The sequence below is a fragment of the Dryobates pubescens genome, chromosome 18, assembly GCF_014839835.1.
Source record: "Dryobates pubescens isolate bDryPub1 chromosome 18, bDryPub1.pri, whole genome shotgun sequence".
In the NCBI taxonomy this organism is placed as follows: Eukaryota; Metazoa; Chordata; class Aves; order Piciformes; family Picidae; genus Dryobates; species Dryobates pubescens.
In genome coordinates this window covers 5,316,051-5,339,350 of record NC_071629.1, presented here as the reverse complement: position 1 = coordinate 5,339,350, position 23,300 = coordinate 5,316,051, and the positions used below count along the sequence as shown (strand labels likewise).

The 23,300-nt window shown below is 50.5% G+C and overlaps 2 protein-coding genes across 2 annotated transcripts; both read right to left on the bottom strand.

Annotated features, from left to right (window-relative positions):
• Nucleotides 1–5,852: 5,852 nt before the first annotated feature.
• Nucleotides 5,853–9,750, bottom strand: LOC104306396 (V-set and immunoglobulin domain-containing protein 4). Its single transcript, XM_054169793.1, has 3 exons — nt 9,696–9,750; nt 6,802–7,275; nt 5,853–6,184 (listed from the first exon to the last, which is right to left on the bottom strand). Exons 1-3 carry the CDS (start codon nt 9,748–9,750, stop codon nt 5,853–5,855), a joined length of 861 nt encoding a protein of 286 aa, XP_054025768.1.
• A 5,356-nt stretch (nt 9,751–15,106) lies between these two features.
• Nucleotides 15,107–22,890, bottom strand: LOC104306397 (V-set and immunoglobulin domain-containing protein 4). Its single transcript, XM_054169792.1, has 9 exons — nt 22,782–22,890; nt 21,475–21,831; nt 20,572–20,853; nt 19,677–19,745; nt 18,848–18,925; nt 18,494–18,562; nt 18,136–18,249; nt 16,960–16,981; nt 15,107–15,302 (listed from the first exon to the last, which is right to left on the bottom strand). The coding sequence occupies exons 1-9, from the start codon at nt 22,834–22,836 to the stop codon at nt 15,107–15,109; spliced, it is 1,242 nt and encodes a 413-aa protein (XP_054025767.1). The 5' UTR covers nt 22,837–22,890.
• Nucleotides 22,891–23,300: the final 410 nt, after the last annotated feature.

Sequence of the window (23,300 nt, the reverse complement as noted above, 5' to 3'; positions counted from 1 at the left end):
TACAACCTCCCTTCAGGTAGTTGTAGAGAGCAAGAAGGTCTCCCCTGAGCCTCCTCTTCTCCAGGCTAAGCAACCCCAGCTCCCTCAGCCTCTCCTCACAGGGCTGTGCTCCAGACCCCTCCCCAGCTTTGTTGCCCTTCTCTGGACTAGCTGTGTCAACTCCAGCCCTTTCTCCCATCACATAGCTCAAGGTTCAACAGGCCAAGTGTGCATTTATGCCTCTCATCATTGTTTTCTCCTGCATTTCCAGCTTTGACTTTCAGTAAAGTTTGCCTCTTTGCCTTTTGAACAGCACTCCCCTAGCTCCCAGTTCCTTATAGGTGGCTGGGAGAAAGGGGAAGAAAGTTTCCTCCTTCCTCTCTTGCAGGAACAGATACCAAATTATGGTGGCAGAGATGACTTTGAGACTTCTCCCTGCTGAGAGGGGCAGGTTCAGGAGAGCTCTGAAGGCCAGCACAAACCCAGCAAGTGTAAAAGCCAACAGGGCCCCTTCAGTGGCTCTGAAGCAAGAGGAGATACAAGTCACTGACACAGTGCTGGGCACTAGAAATAGTGCCCTTTTTTTGGAGGCAATGTGGTTTCAGAGCGGAAACAGAGGTTTCCTTCTGTGCTGGAGCAGAGCTGGCACTCAGCAGATGAGTCACATCACTGGGTAAGTGACCAGTGCAGGGGAAGGAGAAGTTCTCCTGCTTGATGGGGATACAACAGAGCAAAAGCCATCTGTGACTGTCAGAGGGGAAAACAAAATGTTCTGTTTCCAACAGGTTTTACTGACAAACATGCAAAAGATATATAAATAAAAACTAACGACACTCCTGCTGCTCCAGGAGAAACCACAGCTTTGGCAGCTGCAGAGAGGCTTCTTGTGTTCCTGCTTTGCTGCTGCTTATGACCAAAGTTGTTTTGATGCCCAGGCAAGGGGCAGTGCCAGGGTGAGGTGCCTGGAGTTTGCTCCAGCTGGAGCATCTTCTATCCCTGCCCTGAATTCTGTTGCCTTCTTTTCCCTGCAGCTTCTCCCAGGCTTCAGCTGCTCTGGGGAAGCTGCTTAGATCTCCTCAGAGCAGCTCAGTGCTGGGAGGAATCAAAAGCTGGAAAAAAATCATGGTGTTACATAAGCCAGTGAGGGAACTTGGAGCTGGGAGCTTATAGTGGGAGCAGATAAAACACAAGGCTAATTGAAAATTAACAAGGAAGGCATGGGGTGGGGGGGGTGGGGGGGAGGAAGAGAAGAGTGTTGTGTGTTTTGGGCTTGGATCTGCTGAGGTGAGGATGTGGAAGCTGAGAAGCTTTCAGTTCCTTTCCCATAGAGTATAGACCCCATAGCACAGCCCCTGCCCTGTGTGAGCATGGCTGCAGCTCCCCAGTCCTTTAATTTCTTCTCTTCTGTCCTGCGTCTGAGACTGCTGACAGCAGCAGCTGCTGCTCCAGCCTGGTGTCTCCAGGGCCAGCTTTTGGAAGTGCATGTGCTAGCTACAGCAAACGCACTGCTGTGTGGGTGAGTGACCTCACCCCAGGTCACCCTGTGCGCATTTCAGGGCACAGACCCTCTCCAGCTGGGACTGGGGACCTGGCCAGGTCTGAGAGCCAGGAGACCAGTGCTTAGTGTGGGACATGGTGCTGCCCATAGTCAGCTGTAGCTTTGCCAGCTCCTGCCTGCCTCCCTCCCCAGGCACTGCAGCACAACTGGACCTGTGTGGCCCTTGCTGCATTTTAGTAACATTCATAACACAGGCAGGAGACCTTTCTCTCTGATCTTACTTCATCATCACCTACCATCTTGAAGAAGGAGAGTCATTGTAATCCAGAGCATTAAAGGTAAAAGTGAAGCTCTTCTTCCAGTGCTCAGGCCATATAAAACTATGTGAACCTGCTATTGGGCTGCTGACCTGGGAAGGGAAGATCTATGGCAGCAGAGATACAAGCCATATGGGTCCAAATCAGTGCCAAGAGTTTCCATAACCCAGAGCTCACCTGCTTCCCCTCTTCCCCAGTTGCACTCCCTGGGTCAATAAAAGCCAATAACCCTCCCTACAAGTTTGGTTTGCTAAAGCCAGGTGCCACCTGCCCCCTTGCAGTGCCTAGCCAAGCCTGTGGGACAGAGGGATGCTGCCAGTGGGTCTTGCACAAATGAGGTGGGCAGGGTGCTGCAGCAGCACCCCAGCACCACAAGTACATCTCAGAGCAAGTGATGAGCAATGGGGAAGCAAACTTGGCTGTGGGGTAATGGAGGCATGGCAGCAACTTCAGCCATAGGCAGGCAGAGCTTAGCACACAGCCTGGAGACTTTGGTGAGGAGGAGCTTCTCTTCTGATTGAGGTTGCCAGAGATCCAGGAATGCCCTGGGCTAGGTTTAAGCAGTGGTGACAGACTGTGTAGCTCACAGCAAAGTCCACACTCTGCTGGCACAGGGTTCAGGTTCTGGGGGCTTCTTGTCAGGGCTGCACAAAATCCAGGGGTAATGAGAGGGGTCTGTGTGTGTGTGTTGCATTACACACCATACAGCTCAGCCCTCCTGCCTGATGTGAAGACCCTGGAAATGCAAAATATTGGCCTTGTAGCTCAGGAACTACCTGGAGGGGGGTGGAAAAAGAAGCCAAAATGAGTCCATTTCTAAAAGATTATTTTTCTTTAAGCTGATCTCATGATTTTAGAGCACTCATCTGCAGTACAGCTGATCTAACTAGGACAATATCTCTACTGTAACCAGGCAGATTGACTCTTGTCCCACACTGAATCAGTGTCAGTCTGTTACATCCAGGAAGGCTCCCTGCCCAGCCATCATTCCCAGTGTCTCCATTTTCTCTCTGTTTTAATATGTCTCTGGCATGCTAGCACTTGCCTTCAACACCAGCCTTGCTTTTCCAGGAGAAAACCAGAGGGTGGCAGTTAGGAGACTCATCAGCTAAAGGGCTGTTCCCTCTTCCTCTAAGCAAAGCTCCAGTTTGATAGCAAAAATTACATTATTGGGACAACATCCTCCCCCCTCAGTGGTCCCTTTACCATGCTCCAACAAAAAAAAACAGACTCAAGGACAAGCAAGATGTACAACCAGTATGTGTTGAGCTGTAAAAGACAGATAGAGGATGTACATTTCCAGCACAATCCCTGGCTTCTTGCAGTCTGGGAACATGCACTTGGATGTCCACCTTGGCAGTGTTGTTGGCTAGCAGCATTCCACCCAGCTACACCTTCAGTTCCAGGCTAAAGATGTGAGTGTTTCCACTCCTTCAGATCCTCTTTTCCTCACCTTGCTCCTTCAGGCTGCCCAGAAATTCCCCTCTCTATAAAAGCAGGTAGGTAACCACTCAGCCCAGGGTTTCTGCACCAACGGGCAGGACCTCATTTGCCAAAGCCCAAGGAGGTTATGCAGTTGCCCTGGGTGAAAGCAAGCAGTGAGACTGGTGTGTTTATCAGAGCAGGAGGGAGAGTTTCCTCTGGTAAAATTTACCACTCAGTATCTGCAGCCCCACACAGCTGCTAGTGTGGCAGAGCTGGTAGTCCGCTAAATTCTATTTCATATTCTGATTCCATTGCAGTCAGAAGGTTCTCATACTCAGGGCTTTTCCTGAGGCACAAGCCATTGTGGCTCTTGTCTTTAGTGGTGGGAGTGTCACTGGATGTTGAAGTCTTAGGATTTGCCTCTGTGACTAGGCACTCAACAGGGACTTCCACATCGGTTTCCAGTCTGGTGACACTTGCAGTGCCATGGCTGAAACAACAGAGAGACATCATTGAGAAGGATCATGGAATCAATAAGGTTGGAAAAGACCTCAAGGATGATCAAGTCCAACCTGTCACCCAACACCTCATGACTACTAGACCATGGCACCAAGTGCCACGTCCAATCCCCTCTTGAACACCTCCAGGGATGGTTAGTCAGAAGTCATCTGATTTACATCTTAGCCAAAGACAAGATCCACCACATCATCTGTGGAGCAGCCTAATGTATGTTAATCTAGGGAGGGCCTGGGAGGCTCTGAAAGACACTGGAAAACCACACTGAAGACTTACATAATCAAAAAGAATAAACAGCTAACATTAGTACCATAAACTCCCATGGCATTATCATTATTGTACTCACCAGAGTTCCCAGCAGAGAGTTTAGCCCTTAGAAAGCAGCTACCAGTAATAAGTGGGGGAATGGTGATGTGTGGGACCACAGAAGGCTCAGGTGTGTCTCTGAAGGCAGTGTGATGGGATTAAAGGCTGACATTAGGACAGGGTAGAAGAGGTGTTGCTATGATTGGAAGCAAACAGGAATGACACAAAATAATGCTTGGATAAGCACTGGGATGTGTTCTTAAAGAGAAAGGTGTGTGTAGGAGGAACTTATCTGGAGGGAAGAGCTGGGAATTCCTGTCCTTTGCTTTGTGAAATGATGGTGGGAATTTAGTGCAGCTTTCCCATGGCATCTGCCAGGCAGAGTAGAGGACCCTGAGTATCTTTCTCTAGTCTAACATCTTAAAGAAGTGACTCTTCTGCTCCCTCCTGCACTGGCCTGTTCGTGTTCTCATGCTGCTCACCAAACGGACTGCCAAGGTATTCAGCTTCTCGCCCTGTAAGCCAAAGGAATCCTTGGCTTTTCCCTGAGCAGAGAGGCTTTGTGGAAGCAAACATCCATCTGATGCCCCCCAAGTTTTCTTGACATCCCGGGGGAAAAGTTGTACTCACAAAGCGACTTCATATAGTGAATCTGGGGGGAGGAAAAAGGAATCAAAGATGTGCATCAAGATGTCATAGAAAAACCCCAGCTGTTCCCAGCTATTCCCACCTTCAGGAAGAAGTTTCCACCCTGCCTCTGCCTAAGGAGGACCAGTTGGGGATGCTGGGCATGGAACCGTCCCGCCCTTTCCTTTCCCCTCCGACAAGGGATGCCCGCCTCCGCCCGGCCGCACCCCGCCTCGTCCCGCCGCTCACCCTCCTTGTCCCGTCGCCTCCGCTGTCGCCACCGGCAGAGGACCGCGACGAGGAGCGCTCCCAGCGCCGCCACTCCCAGCGCGGCCGCCAGCGCGTAGAGGTGCGGGGGGTACGCTCTCCGCGGGGCACCTGCGGGCGGAGGCAGGAGCTGTGGAGTGGGGACCCGAACCAGCGCTGTGCCCCGCCGAGTCCCCGCTCCCCAGCAGAGCCCCTGGGCCGGGTCGCTCCCGGAGCCCCTAGTGGAGCTCTGCAAACCGAAGGGAACCTGCGGCTGCAGCCGGAGCGCGGCCCGACCGCCGGGGCCGGGGCTGAGGCAGGGGCAGCCCTTGCTGGCAGAAGCACGACGCAAACCCTGGGCGACGGAGTTGCTCCGCACGCCCGGGGCAGACGGCAGGGAGAGCAGCTTCTCAATGGGGAGCCCACGGTGTTCGCCCCGTCCTAGGCGTGAGCCCTGCGGGGATTTCTGCTTCCATTCCTGCCCCAAAGCGCAGCAGCCAGGCTCGGGGACTGGTCCCCAGACAACCTTCGACAGCTTCGGTCTTCTGTTTTCCAGCACCAGACTCTACTCACCTGTGGCCCCAGGAGGCTCATCTGAAGCCAGAGCCCAGCGTGGCCAGGGGCAGACCTGCCAGGGCTTAAGGGTGAGGCCATGGTAACCTTTCCCAGAGCTGCTTTGCCCCATCAGAGCTGGGCTTGCTCCTGAAGCAGCAGTGGGGTAGTCAATGGCCTCTGCTCCCAGGGCAGTGACCAGCAGTGCTCATCAGGACATTTCCCTAATCCCTGTCTGCTCTAGAAGCCAGGGAAGAGCAAGACATGCCAAGGGCACCCTGAAGCAGAGAAGATGCCAGCACCAGTGATTTCCTTTCTGGAAATGGCACTCCACACAATTCATATTCAGCATTAGTGTCTGATCCTGCTATGGTAGAGGAAACTCCCTACTTGAGTTTTGCAGAGCAGGGATGAGGAACCCGGGCTGGGGACTCACCTGTCACAGTCAGCTCCACAGCATCGCTCCGCTGCACGGTCCCGGCCCCAACCTTGTTCTCTGCCTCACAGTAGTACACCCCAGAGTCAGAGGGATGCAGGTTGTCCCATGCCAGCTCAGCCTGGCTGCTCAGGAGCAGGGCTTTGCCTTCTGGGGTGCTCCTGAACCAGCGGTACCTGATGGGGGGGGACCCGCTGGCCTCACAGGTCAGGCTGGTCCTGGCTCCTGCTGGGACCTTCAGCCCCAGCTCGCCGGCCCTGATGATTGGCTTGGTCACTGCAACTGGAAAACAAAGCAGATGGTGCCCAGGTCATGCTGGCCCTGGTTGTGGTAGGGAAGGTTCCTCCTCCCCTTCATGGCAGTTCTTGGTTTTGCTTTCAGGGCTTTTCCAGGAGGAACAGAGCCACCACTCTCAGTCCACCTGTGCCTAAAGGCAGGTCACTTCAGCTGTGCCATGCTTGCTATTGCCATGTCACACAAGTCCTGCTCTGTTGAGTGTGTGCCCTTGCAGCAGAAAGACAGCTCTTTCTAGCACACACTGAGGGTGCCTGGGAAGGGGAGAAGGCAGATCTGGGCAACACATCACCCATGTCCTGAAGCACAGAGGTGCTGGCTACCTGCACAAATCCCAAACCAGATCTGGATGTTACCTTGAGCACCATGGGTTCAAGTGGCCCATTGGCAGATCCAGACTGGGGGTGTTTACTGACTGATCCCCCTTCCCTAGTCCTCCATGAGCACAGAGGAAGGGCTACCACAGTAAGGAAGGAGGTTGCTTCAGCACCCAGCCTTGATGTGGTAGACAGTGTGGTGTGAAAGACAATTCCCACCAGCTCCTCCTGCACGCTCTGTGGGTCGGACTGGCTGCACGAAGAGCAGGGCTTTGTGGCTGGATTTACCTTTGACAACTTTAACCGTGGTGGTCACCTCCTTTGTTACCAAGCTGTTATTTTCAGACCTCCAGGTGATTTGGCAGGTGTAGTGTCCGCTGTCAGGCATTTCAAGGTTCTGGAGTAGGAGGGAGGCGTTGCCAGGGCTGTCCCTGGGGACGCTGACCCGCTCTCGGAACCGGGACAACAGGACGTGGTCACCGGAGCTGTCCCTCCGGAAGATGGTAGAGCTGCTGTGGTCTCGCTCCAGGCTCCAGCTCAGCGTTTGCTGTGTGAGACCTTCGGAGGGCATGTAGGTACATGGCAAAGTGGTGGATCCCATCCACGTGCCCTTGACCTCGTGGATGCCAGACAGACCCAGCATGGCTGCAGGGAGCAACAGTTTAAGGGAAGAAATGAGAATGCAGCAGAAGAGAGTTTCCTTGGGATAGACAGGAGTCACCAGGCAGTTGGAAGCCAGTATGTGGCCACATCTTACATGTGCTGTAGACCACAGGCAGCTAGACCAGGGCCAGTCCCCACTTCAGTGAGCACAGGGAAGTGAAGAGTTGCTGTGACCTCATGGCTATTTTTATTGGTTCTCTCTGGACACTTGCCAGTTCTGAATTCCTTCTCAATACAGAGTCCTGCTCCTGGAGCTGCTACAGTCTGCACAAGACCTGAAGGAGCATCTCCTATTCCTTATCTCTAGCCCCAGCCTTTGCATCTATATCTGCTGACTGGCAGGCACAGCTCCATTCTTCAAACCCCACATCCCAGTCAGACACAGATCCTTGATGTATCAGTTTTACATTTCTCCTCTTCCTCTTTTCACAGACCCCCACCAAGAAGAGCTTAGCTCTTCCACTCTTGGAAGCTATTTAGAAAATTGCTCAGGAATACCCTTGAGGTATTTGATGCACTGAGGCTCAGTGTGTTTGCTACCCAGTGTGTTAATCTGATCACAAGTTTCTTTCAACATCTCTCCCACAACGTTTTGCATTGCTGTGTGCCATCAAATAGCTGCTGCTATCCATGGATTCCCTGTGGAGCAGCTGCACTCTCTGTGTGCCTATTTCAACAGCAGCAGGGATGGCTCCAAAGGAGAGCTGATTGGAAGGGATGAGAGAAACTCAGCAAAGTGACAATCCCTGAGACAGCATTTTTGAAAGAAGTGGCCCTTGAGCTGGGATGATGTAGTCTTCCAGACAAACAACGTGAATTCTCTCACTGGAAGGAAGAGAGCTGGACCAGGCAAAAACCCTGAAGGGCTGTGTTAGAGATTAGAAGACTGAGCAGAGGGATTTGTATTATCCATAGTGCATGATAACAAGACAAAACTAAGGTTTAGTTGCATTCTAGCCCATTTCCTAAACCAGTTGATCATCTTCCTTCCCAGCCTGCCAGCACCAGCTGGCCATGCAGGCAGGAGCCCTTGGGGATCTGCTCTGAACTACTGGCTCTGTTTCAAGGAATGAATGTTGGATCAAACCCAACCTTTTTGCTTTAGCCTTAGGGAACTTCAGATTTGACCTAGCTGTCTGGGATCATAAATGCTCCAAGCACTCAAGTGAGCCACAGAAGCGGGGGCAGATTCTGTGGTACCCATCTCCTTCTCCCACTCTCTCCAGCTGTCTGCCCAGTGAGATTGCAGCTACTCCTGCAAGTGGCAAATTACCTGAATATAGCTGGACTTGGTTCACCTCTACCCATACCCCTTACCATAGAATGGCTTATTTTGGAGGGAATCTCAGAGATCATCTACTCTACCCTTCCTGCCATGGGCAGGGACACCTCTCAACTAGACTCGGGTGCTTAAGTCCTCATCCAACCTGGCCTTGAACACCCCCAGGGAGGAGGCATCCACAACCTCCCTGGGCCATCTATTCCAGAGTCCCACCACCCTTGTACTGAAGAACTTCTGCCTAAGATCCAGTCTAAACCTACTCTCCCTCAGCTTCAAACCATTCCCCCTTGTTCTATTGCTAGACACCCTTATGGAAAGTCCTTCTTCAGCCTTCCTGCAGGATCCTTTTAAGTATTGGAAAGCAGCTCTGAGGGCCCTCTGGAGTCTTCTATAAGCTGAACAGCCCCAGCTCCCTCAGCCCATTCTTAGGGCAGAGGTGTTCCAGCCCTTGGATCACCTTCTTTGTACTCATTGCAACAGCTCTGTGTCCTTCCTATCCTGCTCCCCTTTCTCCTCCTCCCCAGAACAACAGGTTCTGTTCAGCTGCATTAACTCACAGTAGGTCACTTGAAAGGCAGGTCCCAGAAAGCTTCAAAGCTAGGGTTTTTTTCATGATGGAAACAGGGAAAATCCTTCAGCCTGTTTGTCTAAATGTCAGGAGCACCTTCCTCCTGTTTCCCAAACCCTTCCTCTGCCAGTGGCCCACATGCCCTGGGAGTGGCACATATGGCTCACGAGCATAGGAACCAAAGCAGAGATTCCAGCATCAGAGAGTCAGCAGGTCAGGAGAGACCAAGGGAATCATGTGTGAGTCCACACCTAGTCCCACAATCACAGCTTCTCTTCTTCCCAGGGCTGTGCTAGCAGAGCAAGAGTGATGCATTATTAAACTCTAGCAGAATGCATGTTCCAGCTTCACAAAGGCTGTTGTGGAAGCTACCACAGCAAAGCAGGTCCTCTCCAAGGGTCCTGGATAATGCAGTCCTGATCTTACTTTGGGGAGTGGGAGCTGACCTTCTGCCCAGCACTGCCACACTTACAAGCACCTTTTGGTCTCTGATACCAGAGGAGACTCCTGGGAATCCTCAGGCTCTATTTTCCATACAAAAAACACATAATAACGAAAGCCTTTCCACACTTGACAGTGTTTAAGAGCAAGGCACAATAATGCCAGGGATGTTTCCCTACCACCTCATAACTCTGGGGTTTGTCCTTACACCCTGAAGCATTTACTCACCGCTGCAGCAGGTGAAAGCCATCATGAAGAGCGCTGTCCACACAGCTTCTCCCATTCTCCCAGAACTCCAGGTCTGTCCTCCTTTCCCTGCACTTGGTCACAGACCCCCACGCTCCTGGGGCCAGAATGCAAGTGAAGAACACTTCCCTTTCTTCTGTGCTTTGTTATCTAGGATCCTCTTTCTGCAGCATCACGAGTCCATTTCACTGCTGAATTAGGTGAAGGGTAAAGGATGGACAAAGGCTGTAAGGATCCTTCCAGTTCCATTGCATGTTCCCTTCTCGCCACTTACTTCTCTTACCACTCTCTTGACTTTCTGGTGAGTGCTCTTTTTAGTATTTTTCACAATTGAAGGTTTTTGTGGTGACATTTTTTACCTTTTCCCCTTTTTTAAAACATTTTCCTTTTTTGTTTTTTAACCTTTTCCCTTTTATTTTTAAACCTTTTCCCTTTCCTTAAAAACCTTCCTCCCCCCTTACTTCCCCCCCCCCCCCCCCCCCCCCCCTTAGCTTTTCCCTTTCTTTTTCTTTTTCCCCTCTTTCATTTCTTCCACAGCTGCAGTGGAAGAGCTCTGTGATGACTACACAGTCAAGCACTCAGCAGCAAGGGCAAGCAAACTTGAGATGTTTGTGAAGGGGGAATTCAGCTCCCTCTGACTTGTGTGTGATGGCATTGCTCAGCCTCTCCCTCTGTCACACCATGAGGACTCAAAACTGGGCATCCAGCAGTGGAAAAGCACAGGTCTGAGTGCACTGACTCACCATGCAGGAGCATAAGGCAGAAACCAACTTGGCTTGTGCTCAATTCCATTTCCCTGGTGTCTTCTCCAGCTGATGGCACTCAGCTCTTCCACCACACACATGCACTGGCCTCTGCTGCAACAGACTCTCTGAGGGCAGCCCCATTCACTATCTGAGTAGGTCAGCCTGTGACCTGTGAGGTCAGCCTTCCCTAGCTTTTTTAGCCAAACACTCTGATTCAAACTTAGGATGTCACTTTTACTGTTTCTTTTCTGTTTTAACAGAAAAGGTCCTCTTTATGATGACAGCAATACAAAGCTCCTGCCCAGAAACTGCCCTACTGCAGTGCAATTGTACTGACCAGGGCCATGGGGAAGGTGCCAGGGGTAGGGAAAGGTTACCAAGCTGGAGTCATTCACATTGAATAGTATGCACCTAAAGCTTTTTCCTTCTGCTTGTGCTCAGATGGGCACTGCCTGGCACTCTCGTTTTCACAGTATCACAAACTATCTTCATGTAGTCCAGTTCATGGGCAAAAGTCAACAGGATTCGTGCTCTGCATCACACAGAGGCTTTTCTAAGGAGGTGACTTGGCACTGGTGGCAGAGGGAATTTAATTCAGGAGACCTTCTGGGTTAAAAGAATACAGAATAAACCAGGTTGGAAAAGACCTTTGAGATCATAGAGTCCAACCTATCACCCAACGCCAGCTAATCAACTAAACCATGGCACCAAGTGCCTCATCCAGGCTATTTTTAAACACTTCCAGTGATGGTGACTCCACCACCTCCCTGGGCAGCCCATTCCAATGGCCAATCTCTAAAGCACACCTAAAAGTCATCAATAGGTGTTCTGCATGGGGCTGAAATGTGCCTGCTAATTATTACCAGAAGGATAATGAATTACAGAAGATAAGAAAGGTGTAAAAACAACTCTAATGACCCAGGGAATTCTGGTCAAGGCTTTTAACCATTCACTAAAGCACCTTTTTGTTTTGGCAGGCCCTAGTTTAACTGCATCAGGAGAACAGCATCTTTGAGCAGGAGGTGGATGTGTCTGGTTCTCTGATTCTACAAAATACAGGCAGCCAATTTCTCTTGGAGCTGGGAGGGAAGGGTGGCTGGTGCAGATCTGCCACATCCCATCATGACAGACCCCTGTTTGCTTGAGCTGATGTGCTCAAATCACAGCTGAGCTCAGGCTGCTCTCTGGAAGTGCTGCCATTTGTCACTGATGGCTCCTTCCCTGCCCAGGGCAATGAAACTGGAGACTCTTCATTTTCCTAGAGTCAATAAGCTGATAAGAACCATGCAGGTCTCATTGCAGGCTTCAGGTGGACTTGCTGAATATGATTTCAACTGAGCTCTGCTTATTGCTGCAGTGAAACCTGCCTGTGGCAAGGACACAGGAGCAAAAAGTTAACTGTGGTGTGGCAGGACCTGGTGCAATACATTCATACGAGGTTCCAGACTCAGTCTGACTGTCAGCCTGGTGGGGGAGACAATGGAGGAAGCAGCTGCACCTGTTTTTTGCAGAGCATTCCCCTGTTGGTGCAGTGGAAACTTCATTTTTTTGGCTGCCTTTTCTTCTTGACTTCTTCAGGGAAGCTACCAGTGTGGTAGCAGTTCCTGCTGCTTGTACCCCATCTGCCCACTCCACCACCAAGAAGCCATTAACTGTGTTTGAGTCCTGCCTAAAAGGAAGCAAGCAAGCAAACCAAACAGACAGATTAGCTCCTGTCACAATTCAAGCAATGTCACTGAAAGAGTGAGTATGTCCATTTGCAGAGAGATGATTTAAACCCAGCCTTTTGCACATCCTGGCCCATGACTGGCGACAGAAGCTTGCACCAGCACACTGTCTCCTATGCAAAAGACTGTAAAGGAAGCTGAATTTTGGGGAACATGATCTGGAACAAGATGAAAACCCAAGCTAAAACTGCTGACATGACTTCTTTCTGAGCCAGACATGCAAGACTTCCTGAAGCTGTAATTATCAGAGATTAAGGGGGAGGGGAGAAGGCTATTTAGCTAAAACAAACACCCAGAACTGTAGTTCCTCAAATGTGATGGATGTGATGTATTTCTCTCCTCTGTCTTGCCTTAGTGCTCCCTTCTTCTTGGGCTGGAGCTCTGGCTCCATCACACCCCCTCAGATGAGCAGCACTGCAAGTCACCTTCAGCAGCCAGGGCCAAGTCCCTGTTTGGGTAGCTCTGGCCATCGTGCTGAGCACTACCACAGTCACACCTGAGAACACAGACCCTGCAAAGCCAGCATGCTGACTGACACATGGAGTGCCTTGGTCTGCCTGATGACAGATCAGCTTCCCCAGAGCCATCAGGGACATTTCATCACCTTGTGCAAAGTCCACAGTTTCTTTCTGAAAAGAAGGATGAAAGGAGAATGGAAAGCAAGGTAACTCCTGAGGGAGCTGGTAGCAGGGACAACATTGCTTGAAATGACCTCAGCCTAGGACAGCAGAGAGAGTCTTTCCTAGCCAGGTCAAGAGCAGCAGCAGTGGAAACTCAGGCAGGAAGGCAAGAGCTCATGGTGCTGGCTGCATGGCAGTTCTTTTGTCTGCACAGAGCTCAGGTCTCTCCAGAGAGACCAGTCTGCTGTCTGGATGGCTGTACCAGTCACACCACTTACAGAAAGGACACACTCTTTCCTCCTCATTCTCCAGGCTGTGTCCCCATCTTTGCTCAGATGCTCACTCTGTTGCTTGACTTTCAGAGTCCTCCTGCTTTCCAGTGGCTCCATATAGCACTGAAGCCCCATTGCAGCAAGTGTGATGCTGGGATGGAGCTCAGATGAGGAGATTGCTTTCCATTAACAGTAGCATTCCCTTCCCACCCCTCCCTGCCAAACACATCCACACACCCCCACACACACTTTAAACCCCCTTTCTAAAGGCTAAGAACACTGCTGCAGGGCTCCACAAACTGCAACCTCATCTAGAATTGGAAGATTAAGAAAATATGAGCTTCCCAGAAAAATTTCAACACTGTTGATTTGTCATCACATTAAGACATCATCCAGTCATGATTTGGCTGTTGTTCTCCAGTAAACCCTTTTTGCAATTGTGTGCCTTGCAATACTATGGCAAGGTTTCCCCCCCTACTCACCACCTTCCTCCTCCTCCTCCTCCTCCTCGAAGACTGTCAGGCTTCACTGTCTTTTGACACTCTTTGTAACAACCTGTTTCACATCCTAAACGTCTCATTTCCTTAGCTCTGAGCCTCAGACTAGATAAGCAGCAGGTCCTGCAGCTTGTCTTCCCTGACTGTGATTGGTGGCACCTGCCACAACACCCAAAACACATCCCAGACTCCAGGGGAGTCACAATAATTCCTCTGCTTTCAGGCAGAGGAACTTCACATGCTCGTGGGAGGCTAATGGCTGAGCCCCCAGAGACATTCACAAGCAGGCATTCAGACACATGCACTTCAACAGGCAAAAGAAAGAGAAGTGTAACAAAATTCACTAACTCTGTAGTCCTGAAGTTTAATGATTTTTTTACCAGCTCCCCCACATCTGCAAGAAGCTGCATGTACATGGTGACAATTTATTCCCCAGCCACCTTTCCAGCTGAAGTCAGGTTTCCCAGCTTTTCAAGTACGTTCTTAACCAAGAGAAGTAAAGCTTGTGGTGCGAGGAAGTTCAGGGAGAAAGTGTAAGGCCACCGATGAGCAGCTGTAAAGTGCTCCCAGTCCTTTGTGATGAACTTGCTGATGAACTTCTACATCATTCAGTTCTTTGATCTCTCCTCGGACCTCTGTGCTCTGGGTTGTCAGCACTGGATGAGCAGCCTCGCGTTCCACGTTTACTTCTGTATGCCATAAAAGAAGCATTTTCCCCTCGCCCATTAAAAGTGCTACCAGCTAATCGCAGCTAACGTCTGCTTCCTTTTCTCTCTGGAGAAACTGTAAACACATCGTCCCTCATCACCTTCTCGGTGCTGGCCATGGCAGTACACCTGGCTTGTTTTGCCTCATTCTTCTTTGTTGGTGTTTTTTCTGCAAGCTGAGAAAGTGTAAAGCATTTGCACAGCACGGTTTCATGCCACTGGTCATCCTGTATTACCAGCCTCAGCAACTTTTCTAGCTCTCTTAAACTCTTTCAAGGCAAGACTTAGATGCACAGATAAGGTGAAAGCATTCCATGGGCTTTAATCCTATTTTCTGTTGCAGTGCAGTGCCTCTAATAGCAGCAGCACCCCATAGCCTTTTTTGAATGCTGCTGTTGCAGATAGGTCCTGAGCGCAACTAGCAAATGTGGAGGCCCCTGACCCCATTTGTGTGTCACTGGTAGCCCCTCGCCCCTCAGATTGCTCTGACATCTGTGCCCCTGGCTTTCCACAGATCCTTTTGATCGTGTAAAGCAGTGAGTTCAGTGCAGTGCTCTTGGCCTGGGATCTGCCCACCCTCCACACATCTTTTACAGAGGTGGTAAAAGGGAACCAGGAAAAGCAAAATCAGATCTGCACAGCAGTCTGTAGCTGAAGCTGCTGGAGAGGTTTGCATTTTCACTGCAGAGACAGTTCAGGCTCCACAATATGTGGATGAGCAAGAACTGTTTGCCCAAATTATTTTTCAGAGGCAAAGGTGGAGGGGGAGATAGATTGGATGAAGGCACTCTTCAGGACTGCTACCTGCAGAACGCTCTTGGTTCTCATACAGCCTCCCCCACTTCATACTCGGATTCCTGGATGTTTCCAGCACAGTCACATTTGTTCTCTTGTGCATTTGTTTCTCCACATTTGTTTTCTGTGGGCTCCATCACATAGTTGTTTTCAGTGGAGGTGATGGGCTCCTCATAGTAAGATGTACTTTGAAATCTTGAAGAAGCTGTCGCTCTCGAGTTACGGCTGAAACCAGAACGCAGTCGGAAAGAAGAGTTGCAACCAGAGCAGACAAAGCATTTCCCAGCCACCAAGTTTTGAGCAAGACTGTGGTCTGATTCAAATCTCTGTAAACCTGAGCCCTTGGTTTATGACAGTGTTCTGAAGGAATCTTGCTTGCAGGTGGCAGGAGAATCTTAGGCACCGTAGCAGCATTGCCTCAAGCCCAGGGAGAGCTCCAGAGACACCAAGAGGTGTGTAGGCAACACACTGACTGCTACTATTTCTTGGAATGGCACAGCCAGACAGCTGCTGATGGGGTGCTTGGTGCCATGGTTTGGTTGATTAGATGGTGTTGGATGATGGGTTGGACATGATGATCTCAAAGGTCTCTTCCAACCTGGTCTATTCTATTCTATTCTATTCTATTCTATTCTATTCTATTCTATTCTATTCTATTCTATTCTATTCTATTCTATTCTATTCTGCTCTGTGCAAGATACACACATAAAAGTGATGGAGGTGAATCCAGATCATACTCTGCATAAATCAGAGTACAACCTGTGCATCAGGTCTCTGGAAAGGGAGTTCCTGTACTTTGCATTAGGAAAAAAAAAACCAAACCACTGGCAATTTATCTTTGTGATGACTGTCAACAAGCCTCCTTAGGCTCAGGAGTTAGTAAACAGCTCTTGCTCACTTTTATGGTTCTCCTAGTGCAAAGGAAAAGACCTTTCTTCCTACGTTGTGTGCTGGTGTGGGAAGCCTACAAATAGTGCCCTGCTGAGCTAACTTTAAGCCTCCTTTTCCATGCTGCTTAAGAGGCTCTTCACCTCCTAAGTAGGATTGTGGAGGGTTTTCTGCTCTAGTAGAATAGAATAAACCAGGTTGGAAGGGACATTTGAGATTAAGTCCAGCCTATCACCCAACACCATCTAATTGACCAAACCATGGCACCAAGCACCCCATCCAGGCTCTTCCTAAACACCTCCAGGGATGGTGACTCCACCGCCTCCCTGGGCAGCACATTCCAATGGCCAATCTCTCTTGCTGTGAAGAACTTCTTCCTAACATCCAGCCCAAACCTCCCCTGGCACAGCTTGAGACTGTGTCCTCTTGTTCTGGTGCTGGCTGCCTGCAAGAAGAGACCAACCCCCACCTGGCTTGTAGAGAGCAATAAGGTCTCCCCTGAGCCTCCTCTTCTCCAGGCTAAGCAACCCCAGCTCCCTCAGCCTCTCCTCACAGGGCTGTGCTCCAGACCCCTCCCCAGCTTTGTTGCCCTTCTCTGGATACATTCCAGCATCTCAACCTCTTTCCTAAACTGAGGAGCCCAGAAGTGGACACAGGACTCAAGGTGTGGCATAACCAGTGTGGTGTACAGGGGGAGAATGACCTCCCTGCTCCTGCTGGCCACACTTCCTGACGCAGGGCAGGATGCCATTGGCCTTCTTGGCCACCTGGGCACACTGCAGGCTCATGTTCTGCCTACTATCAACCAGTACCTCCAAGTCCCTTTCTGCCTGGCTGCTCTTCAGCCACTCTGAGCCCAGCCTGTAGCACTGCCTGGGGTTGTGGTGGCCAATGTGCAGAACCTGCCAGTTGGATGTGTTAAATCTTATGCCCTAGGACTCTGAATACAATCCCCCAAACCTCATCACTGGGGTAGATGAAAGGTTATACTCACAATACTACCTCGTAGACTTGAGCTGGAAAAGAATGATCAGAAATAGGTCAGCAATTTGCATTTATAGTCTCCACACAGAACTTTACCATGTCTGAGATGAGCAAGCAGCTTCTGAAACACAGGCTAAGAATAGGAACCTTTGAGATTGGGTCAAATGGTCAATGACTCCTGCTCCCAGTTCAGTCCAAGAAAATGAGCACAACCCAGATCCCAGCAGTCACACATCTGGGTCAGAATAACTGGCATGATGTCAAAGGTGGAGTTGAGTTTAAGAGGCTGGAAGCTCCCAGTTCAGACATTTTTCCTGTCTGTTAGAAACTCAATGAAGAACAACTTAGAAAGAGGTAATTCTGGAGCCTTCAAAGAGATACAAAAGGCAAAAGGAGCATTCAGTCACAGTGGCATGGTGTTGAAGAAAGGGATTTCAAGACACTAAGGTATAAGGAGAAAACTATGGCCTGTGGCCATCAGTGTTAGAAAACTCCAGACCCCAGTCTGTTCTCTGCAACCTTTCCCAGCATGGTCAGTGGGAAGGGATTCCTGAGACAGCTTTTAGTCAGGATTTTCCTGGGGACAGCCCAGGAAGACTGAAGCATTTGGTGAGTACTTCCCACATTTACAGAGTAAATAGCAAGCGGGTGCACGTGGAACAGGGAGAGCCCTCAGAATCGCAGCACCAGTTTGGTTGGACGAGACCGAGATCCCCCCGGAACCCGCACGGGCATGGGGGCTGAAGGGGCGACTCCGCTGCCCCGTCGGGGCGGAGCGGGCAGGGAGCGGGCCAGGGCCGGTGCCAGGGTGAGGCGGAGCAGCGAGGCCGGGGCGGGCACAGCGGGCAGCGGCTGCCCCCTGCTGCGCGCTGCCGGTGGCGCCGGGGCCAGCCTGGAGAGCGGGTCGGGAGCGCCAGGGTGGTACAGGGACTCCTCTCCCGCCGGTGCCCGGGTGACCGTGCTAGGCTGCTGGGACCAGTTTTCCCCGAGGAAAAGGAGCTCCCCAGATCTTCCAGCGCCTGTTTCGGTCCGGGCACATCTCGACCAGCCACTGGCATGATGCAGGTGCCAGCGCTGGTACTGGGAGCTGCAAGCACAGTGCCAGCCCCATCCCCAAACCCCCTCAAAAGTGCAACCGAGCTGGGTGAGCACAATGCATTCAAACTTTGCAGAACATTCTACTCACCATCTTTGGGCTTTCTAAGGCAAATGATAAGAGAGATGACAAGGAAAACCACAGCACTGCAAATCACAGCAATCAGGATGACCATGTACAGGGACAGGCCAGTCTTCTGGAAGTCTGGAACAATACAGCAGAAGACCCTCAAACAGAGAAGATTTGCCAGGTTTGGGAACACACCAACAGCTCTGTGTGCACCGACTAGGAAAGCTACTTCCCCTGCTCCCCCCCTCCATAAAGCCATCCAGTGTCAGCCTGAATTCTCTAGGTCCTTTGAGAGCAGCCATTAATTCGCAGCCAAAAGGCAGAACATTACTTCTGAGGCTGAAGGTCTCATCTTAGGTTTGTTTTGCTCTCCACTTACCCTGAGATGTATAGTTCTTTTCTGGATATCCCACAGCATTCTCTGAGGTTACTGCTGTGATGGGCAGACCTGCAAAGACAAACAGGAGTGAAAGGCTTGCAGTGCATTTCCAGTTAGTTCTCCATCTTAGCACCAGGAGACAGATCCAGGGGTGTGGCTGGAGGATCAAAAGAGGAAGACTCCACTACCTTTACATTCAGTGAGAGAGAAAGGACTACTATTTATATACTATAAGACAGAGAGTCTGTATAGTGGTGTATATACACACATAGTGTCTATATACTATGCATAGTGTCTGTATATGCTGTGTGCACACAAGCTGTATGTGCACCCCTGGTGTGTATACACACACACCTGTTACAGTGGTGGAGTCCCACGGAGTCCAAGAGTCTGCTGAGGTATGTCTGAACACAAACTCTGTTTGGCTTTCCTCTGTAAGAACAATCAACAGTTGTCTTCATCTTCCCCCTAGCTGCTGCTCCCCACAGCCAGGCCGATGGGCATTTAAAACTCACATGAAACTTAACCCCAGAAGTTTCTATGAGCTCATCTGCTCCAGCCCAGGTTTGAATTCCCACATCCCACAAAACCAAACTGGAAATCACAAGCCCTCCTCCCTCAGAACAACTGTCCTAGGTAGGGCAGGCTGTTTCCAGTCGGGTCTGAAGCAGCTTTTGCATCCCTTGTGTCTGCCGCTAGGGAGTCTAGCTCTGCCTCCCACTGCAGCAGTTTGCATTCAGGACCAGAAAAGCAGCAAAAAAGCCCTTCTGAAAGATAAATAAATAACGGAACCCAGGACAAACTATATGGTCTGAAAATTAGGAAATGGCATTCAAGCAGACATAAGACATCTACAGAGCTTCTTATGCAGACATAACCTCCTCAAGAGTAAGGAGACAGAGGTAAGGAAAATGTTGAGCAACCTGATCCAGTGTGAGGTGTCCCTGCCCATGGCAGGAGGGTTGGAACTGGATGACCCTTGAGGTCCCTTCCAACCCTGACAGCTCTATGATTCTGTGTTCTGTGCTCAGAAACATGCAAGGTAAAAACTGAAGTGCAAAGACCAAAATACAATCTTGTCAAGACTGCATTCCCCAGGAACAAACCTCACTGCTGATCATGGGCTTCAAACCCTCCCCCTGACCCCCATCCTTTCCACCAGCTGTAACTGCTGCTACCTGACCTGTGGCTGGGTGGTGTGTCCCTGAGGTTGCCACGTCCCTTGGGAAGGACTCTGGTGTTGTGGTTGGATCTGCAAAGTGAATGAGAGAAAGGCTCACACAGGAGTACAACCATGCTTGTGGTGCTGCTTTAGTGTATAACTTCTCCACTGGTAGGATAGGACCCTGAGGAGCCAGCCACCAGCCAGAGGACAGGCTGGGGACTATGAGCTGTTGGCATTAATAAGCATGACCATCATTCTTTCCTGATCCTTCGCTGTATCCTCTCACATGCAGCTGCCATGAGAAATAACACATTCAGCTATAGTCTGCATTCCACTGGGAGCTCATCAGAAGTCACCATCTCTGCTTGGCTCTGCAGCAAGTTTCACAGCTCTGATGCCTGAGTACCAGCCAAGGAAGGTAGCAAGCCTTCCCCAGGGTATCATTGTGCACCATCTTTCACAGCCTGGGTATCTCAAATGTATTTGTGAGGTGGGAGCAGTGTGGTCCTGGCACATAGCCCAGCATGAAGAACAACAGCCAGCTGGATTTTTTCCACCTTGCTGAATGACCACTCCTCACACTCACAATGAGGTCAGTTCTGATTCCTATCTAAACTTGCTGAACTGCAACAGGCAGCCCTACAGACACAGCAAGAACCTCAAAAACCCAAAGAGGAATAAACATGTTTTGAATGCAAAACCTCTTTTGTGTCAGTTCCTCTGAAGAGGAGGAGGAGGGAAGTTGAATGCAAGAAATAAAGGACAGAAAATCAGAGCTAGTGATGGGAAGTGCTTCAGAGGGCAGAAGGGCAAGGCTTTTGTACTTTCAGGGAAGGGAAGTGGGAATGTTGTTTTGTTCCAGTACAGAAGGACTCTAGATGCTTTCCACCCATCTGTGGCTCTGGGGACTCACCTGTCACAGTCAGCTCCACAGCATCGCTCCGCTGCACGGTCCCGGCCCCAACCTTGTTCTCTGCCTCACAGTAGTACACCCCAGAGTCAGAGGGATGCAGGTTGTCCCATGCCAGCTCGGCCTGGCTGCTCAGGAGCAGGGCTTTGCCTTCCAGGATGCTCCTGAACCAGCGGTACCTGATGGGGGGGGACCCGCTGGCCTCACAGGTCAGGCTGGTGCTGGCTCCTGCTGGGACCTTCAGCCCCAGCTCGCCGGCCCTGATGATTGGCTTGGTCACTGCAACTGGAAGACAAAGCAGATGGAGCCCAGGTCATGCTGGCCCTGATTGTGATGGGGAAGGTTCCTCCTCCCCTTCATGGCAGTTCTTGGTTTTGCTTTCAGGGCTTTTCCAGGAGGAAGAGAGCCACCAGTCTCAGTCACCTGTGCCTGAAGCCAGGTTAAGCCTGGCTTTGCTGTGCCTGTGCCAGCTCTGTCCCCCTTTGTATCTCCTAGATGAATGCTTGCTCTGCTGGGCTGATGCCATCTCTGTTGCTCTATAAATCACTTCTGCCCAGACAAAGGGAGATCTGGTATGTGCTGGTAAGTTTGGTCAAACTAAAGCAATACAATATCCCAAAGACTTCCCTACAGGTTCCTGTCCCTTGGAGACACTAAGTCATCAGATACAGGTAGAACCAGGGACAAATGGGTAAGTGAGAGGCCCCCAGACCTAGACTGCAGTTGTAGTATTGTGGGCAAACTCTTCTCTGACCTATTTGTTGCATCTCACCCAAGCCTGACACTGCTCAGCAAACTGCTGCTGCACCAGTAGGGGCTGGCCACTGCCCTCCTGCTCCATTCAATTCCTGAAAGCCTTCCTGAGCCAAGCCTTCCACTCCCATGCAGCTCCCTCTTTGGGTTTACCTTTTACGACCTCCAATTTAGTGGTGATCTCTCTTGCTATCAGGCTGTTGTTGCTTGCTCTCCAGGTGACCTGGCAAGTGTAGCTTCCCCTGTCAGAGATCTCCAGGCTCAGGATATGGAGAGACACATTCCCTGGGGTGTCCTTCGAGACACTGACCCTGTTCCTGTACTCAGACAGGAAAGTGTGGTCTCCAGAACCATCCCTCCAAATAACAGTGCCAGAGCTCTGGTCATGCACCACAGTCCATGAGAGAGTTTGCTGCTCAAAGTCTTTCACAGGCACATAGGCACACGGCAAGGTGGCAGATCCCTTCCATACACCTTTGATCTCACTGGGGCCAGTCAGGTCCAGAAAAGCTGCAGGAAGAATGGAGAAAGAAAGGTCAAATAAAAGCAGTCATGGCAAAGGCAGCTCCTGGGTGCTGAAGTGGTGGTGGGAGCATCAGCAGGAGGGATTTACAAAATCAGAAGCACAGGCTTCTGATTTTCACAAAATCAGAGGCACAGGTAGGTGGTGAGGGCTGGGCTAACAAAAAGGCAGCATGGCATGAGGAACACAGATGGGAAACAGCTAAATGCCAGAGGCACTGCCAGGTGGGGTTTGGCTTTCACACTCTGCCTGGTGCTCATCAGCAAGCATGAGAGCAACAGGCAGAGCACAGGATGAGAACTGGTGACCAGCTTAGATCTGAGGAAGGTGTCTACCTCAAGCCTGAGTCACACAGCTCCCAGCCACAGCTGCTCTCACCACCCCACACTCTCGTTCCTGGAAAGCATCACACATCAAGCAGCAAAGCACTGCTTTCAGCCTGCCCTCCACTGCCTGTCTGTTCTGCTTTTGCAGACTAAGATGACTTCAACCAAGGTAAGCAAGGGATCAGAGTAATCTTCCAATAAAAATGAACTCTGTTGCCTCTGCCCCAGTACAATTTGTCACTCCTAGGGCTGAACCTGTGCTTTCATAAACATTTCTTCATCATTTTCTCCCAGTTTTCACACCTCCCCTGTCCTGGGGATGCTAGAACTAAGCAGAGCCTTCATGCTGGGCTGCTCGTTGTGAAATCCCCATCACAATGTAGGCAGGCTCTTAGTAAGTGAAGTATGTGGGCAGTGTTTCTGCAGCCCTGACGCTCCAGTGCACTTGGCTGCCACAAGGCTGGGATCAGCTGAGCATCCAGCCAGCATCATGCAAGATGCTGGCCTTTGGGTCCTATTTCTATTCCCAAACCAGCACCACCCTGCACAAATGCACACAAGACACACCAGTGGTAGGAGAGCCCAAGCAGGAGACCTCTCCATAGACTCACCATTGCAGAAGAGGAAAGGGCTCATGAGCACAGCTGCTCTCACCAGCATTCCCATCCTTCCCAGCGCTGCAGCCTTTCCCTCTAGAGCAGAGCAGACCTGCTGTCTCTCTCCAAGGCAGGAGATAAATCAGGAACACTTCCCTTTGTCCACTCCCTTTGTCATCAGGAGCCCAGCACAGCTGCTGATGCTTTTTCCTTCCTCTTTTTCAGAAGAAAAAAAAAAAAGGTTAAAAAAAAAAAGCTTTGGTGATGATGGTCAGAGGTGTGGGCAGGACAGAAGTCCTGAGGAAGGGTGAAAGTTTAAGCTTGCTTCTCCTCTGTTTTGAATTTCCTGCTGAGGAGGCTGATTTCCTCTTTTTATGTATTTCCCCCCCCTCCCCCCCCAGATACTTTTAGTTTTTATTAATTCAGCTTTTTAAAAGTTGATTTTGCTTCTTTTTACTCCTAAGTACCTATTCCCCCCCCTTCTCTTCCTTGCATTGCTTTCTAAAAAGGAAGCTTTAGCATGCTACCTACAAG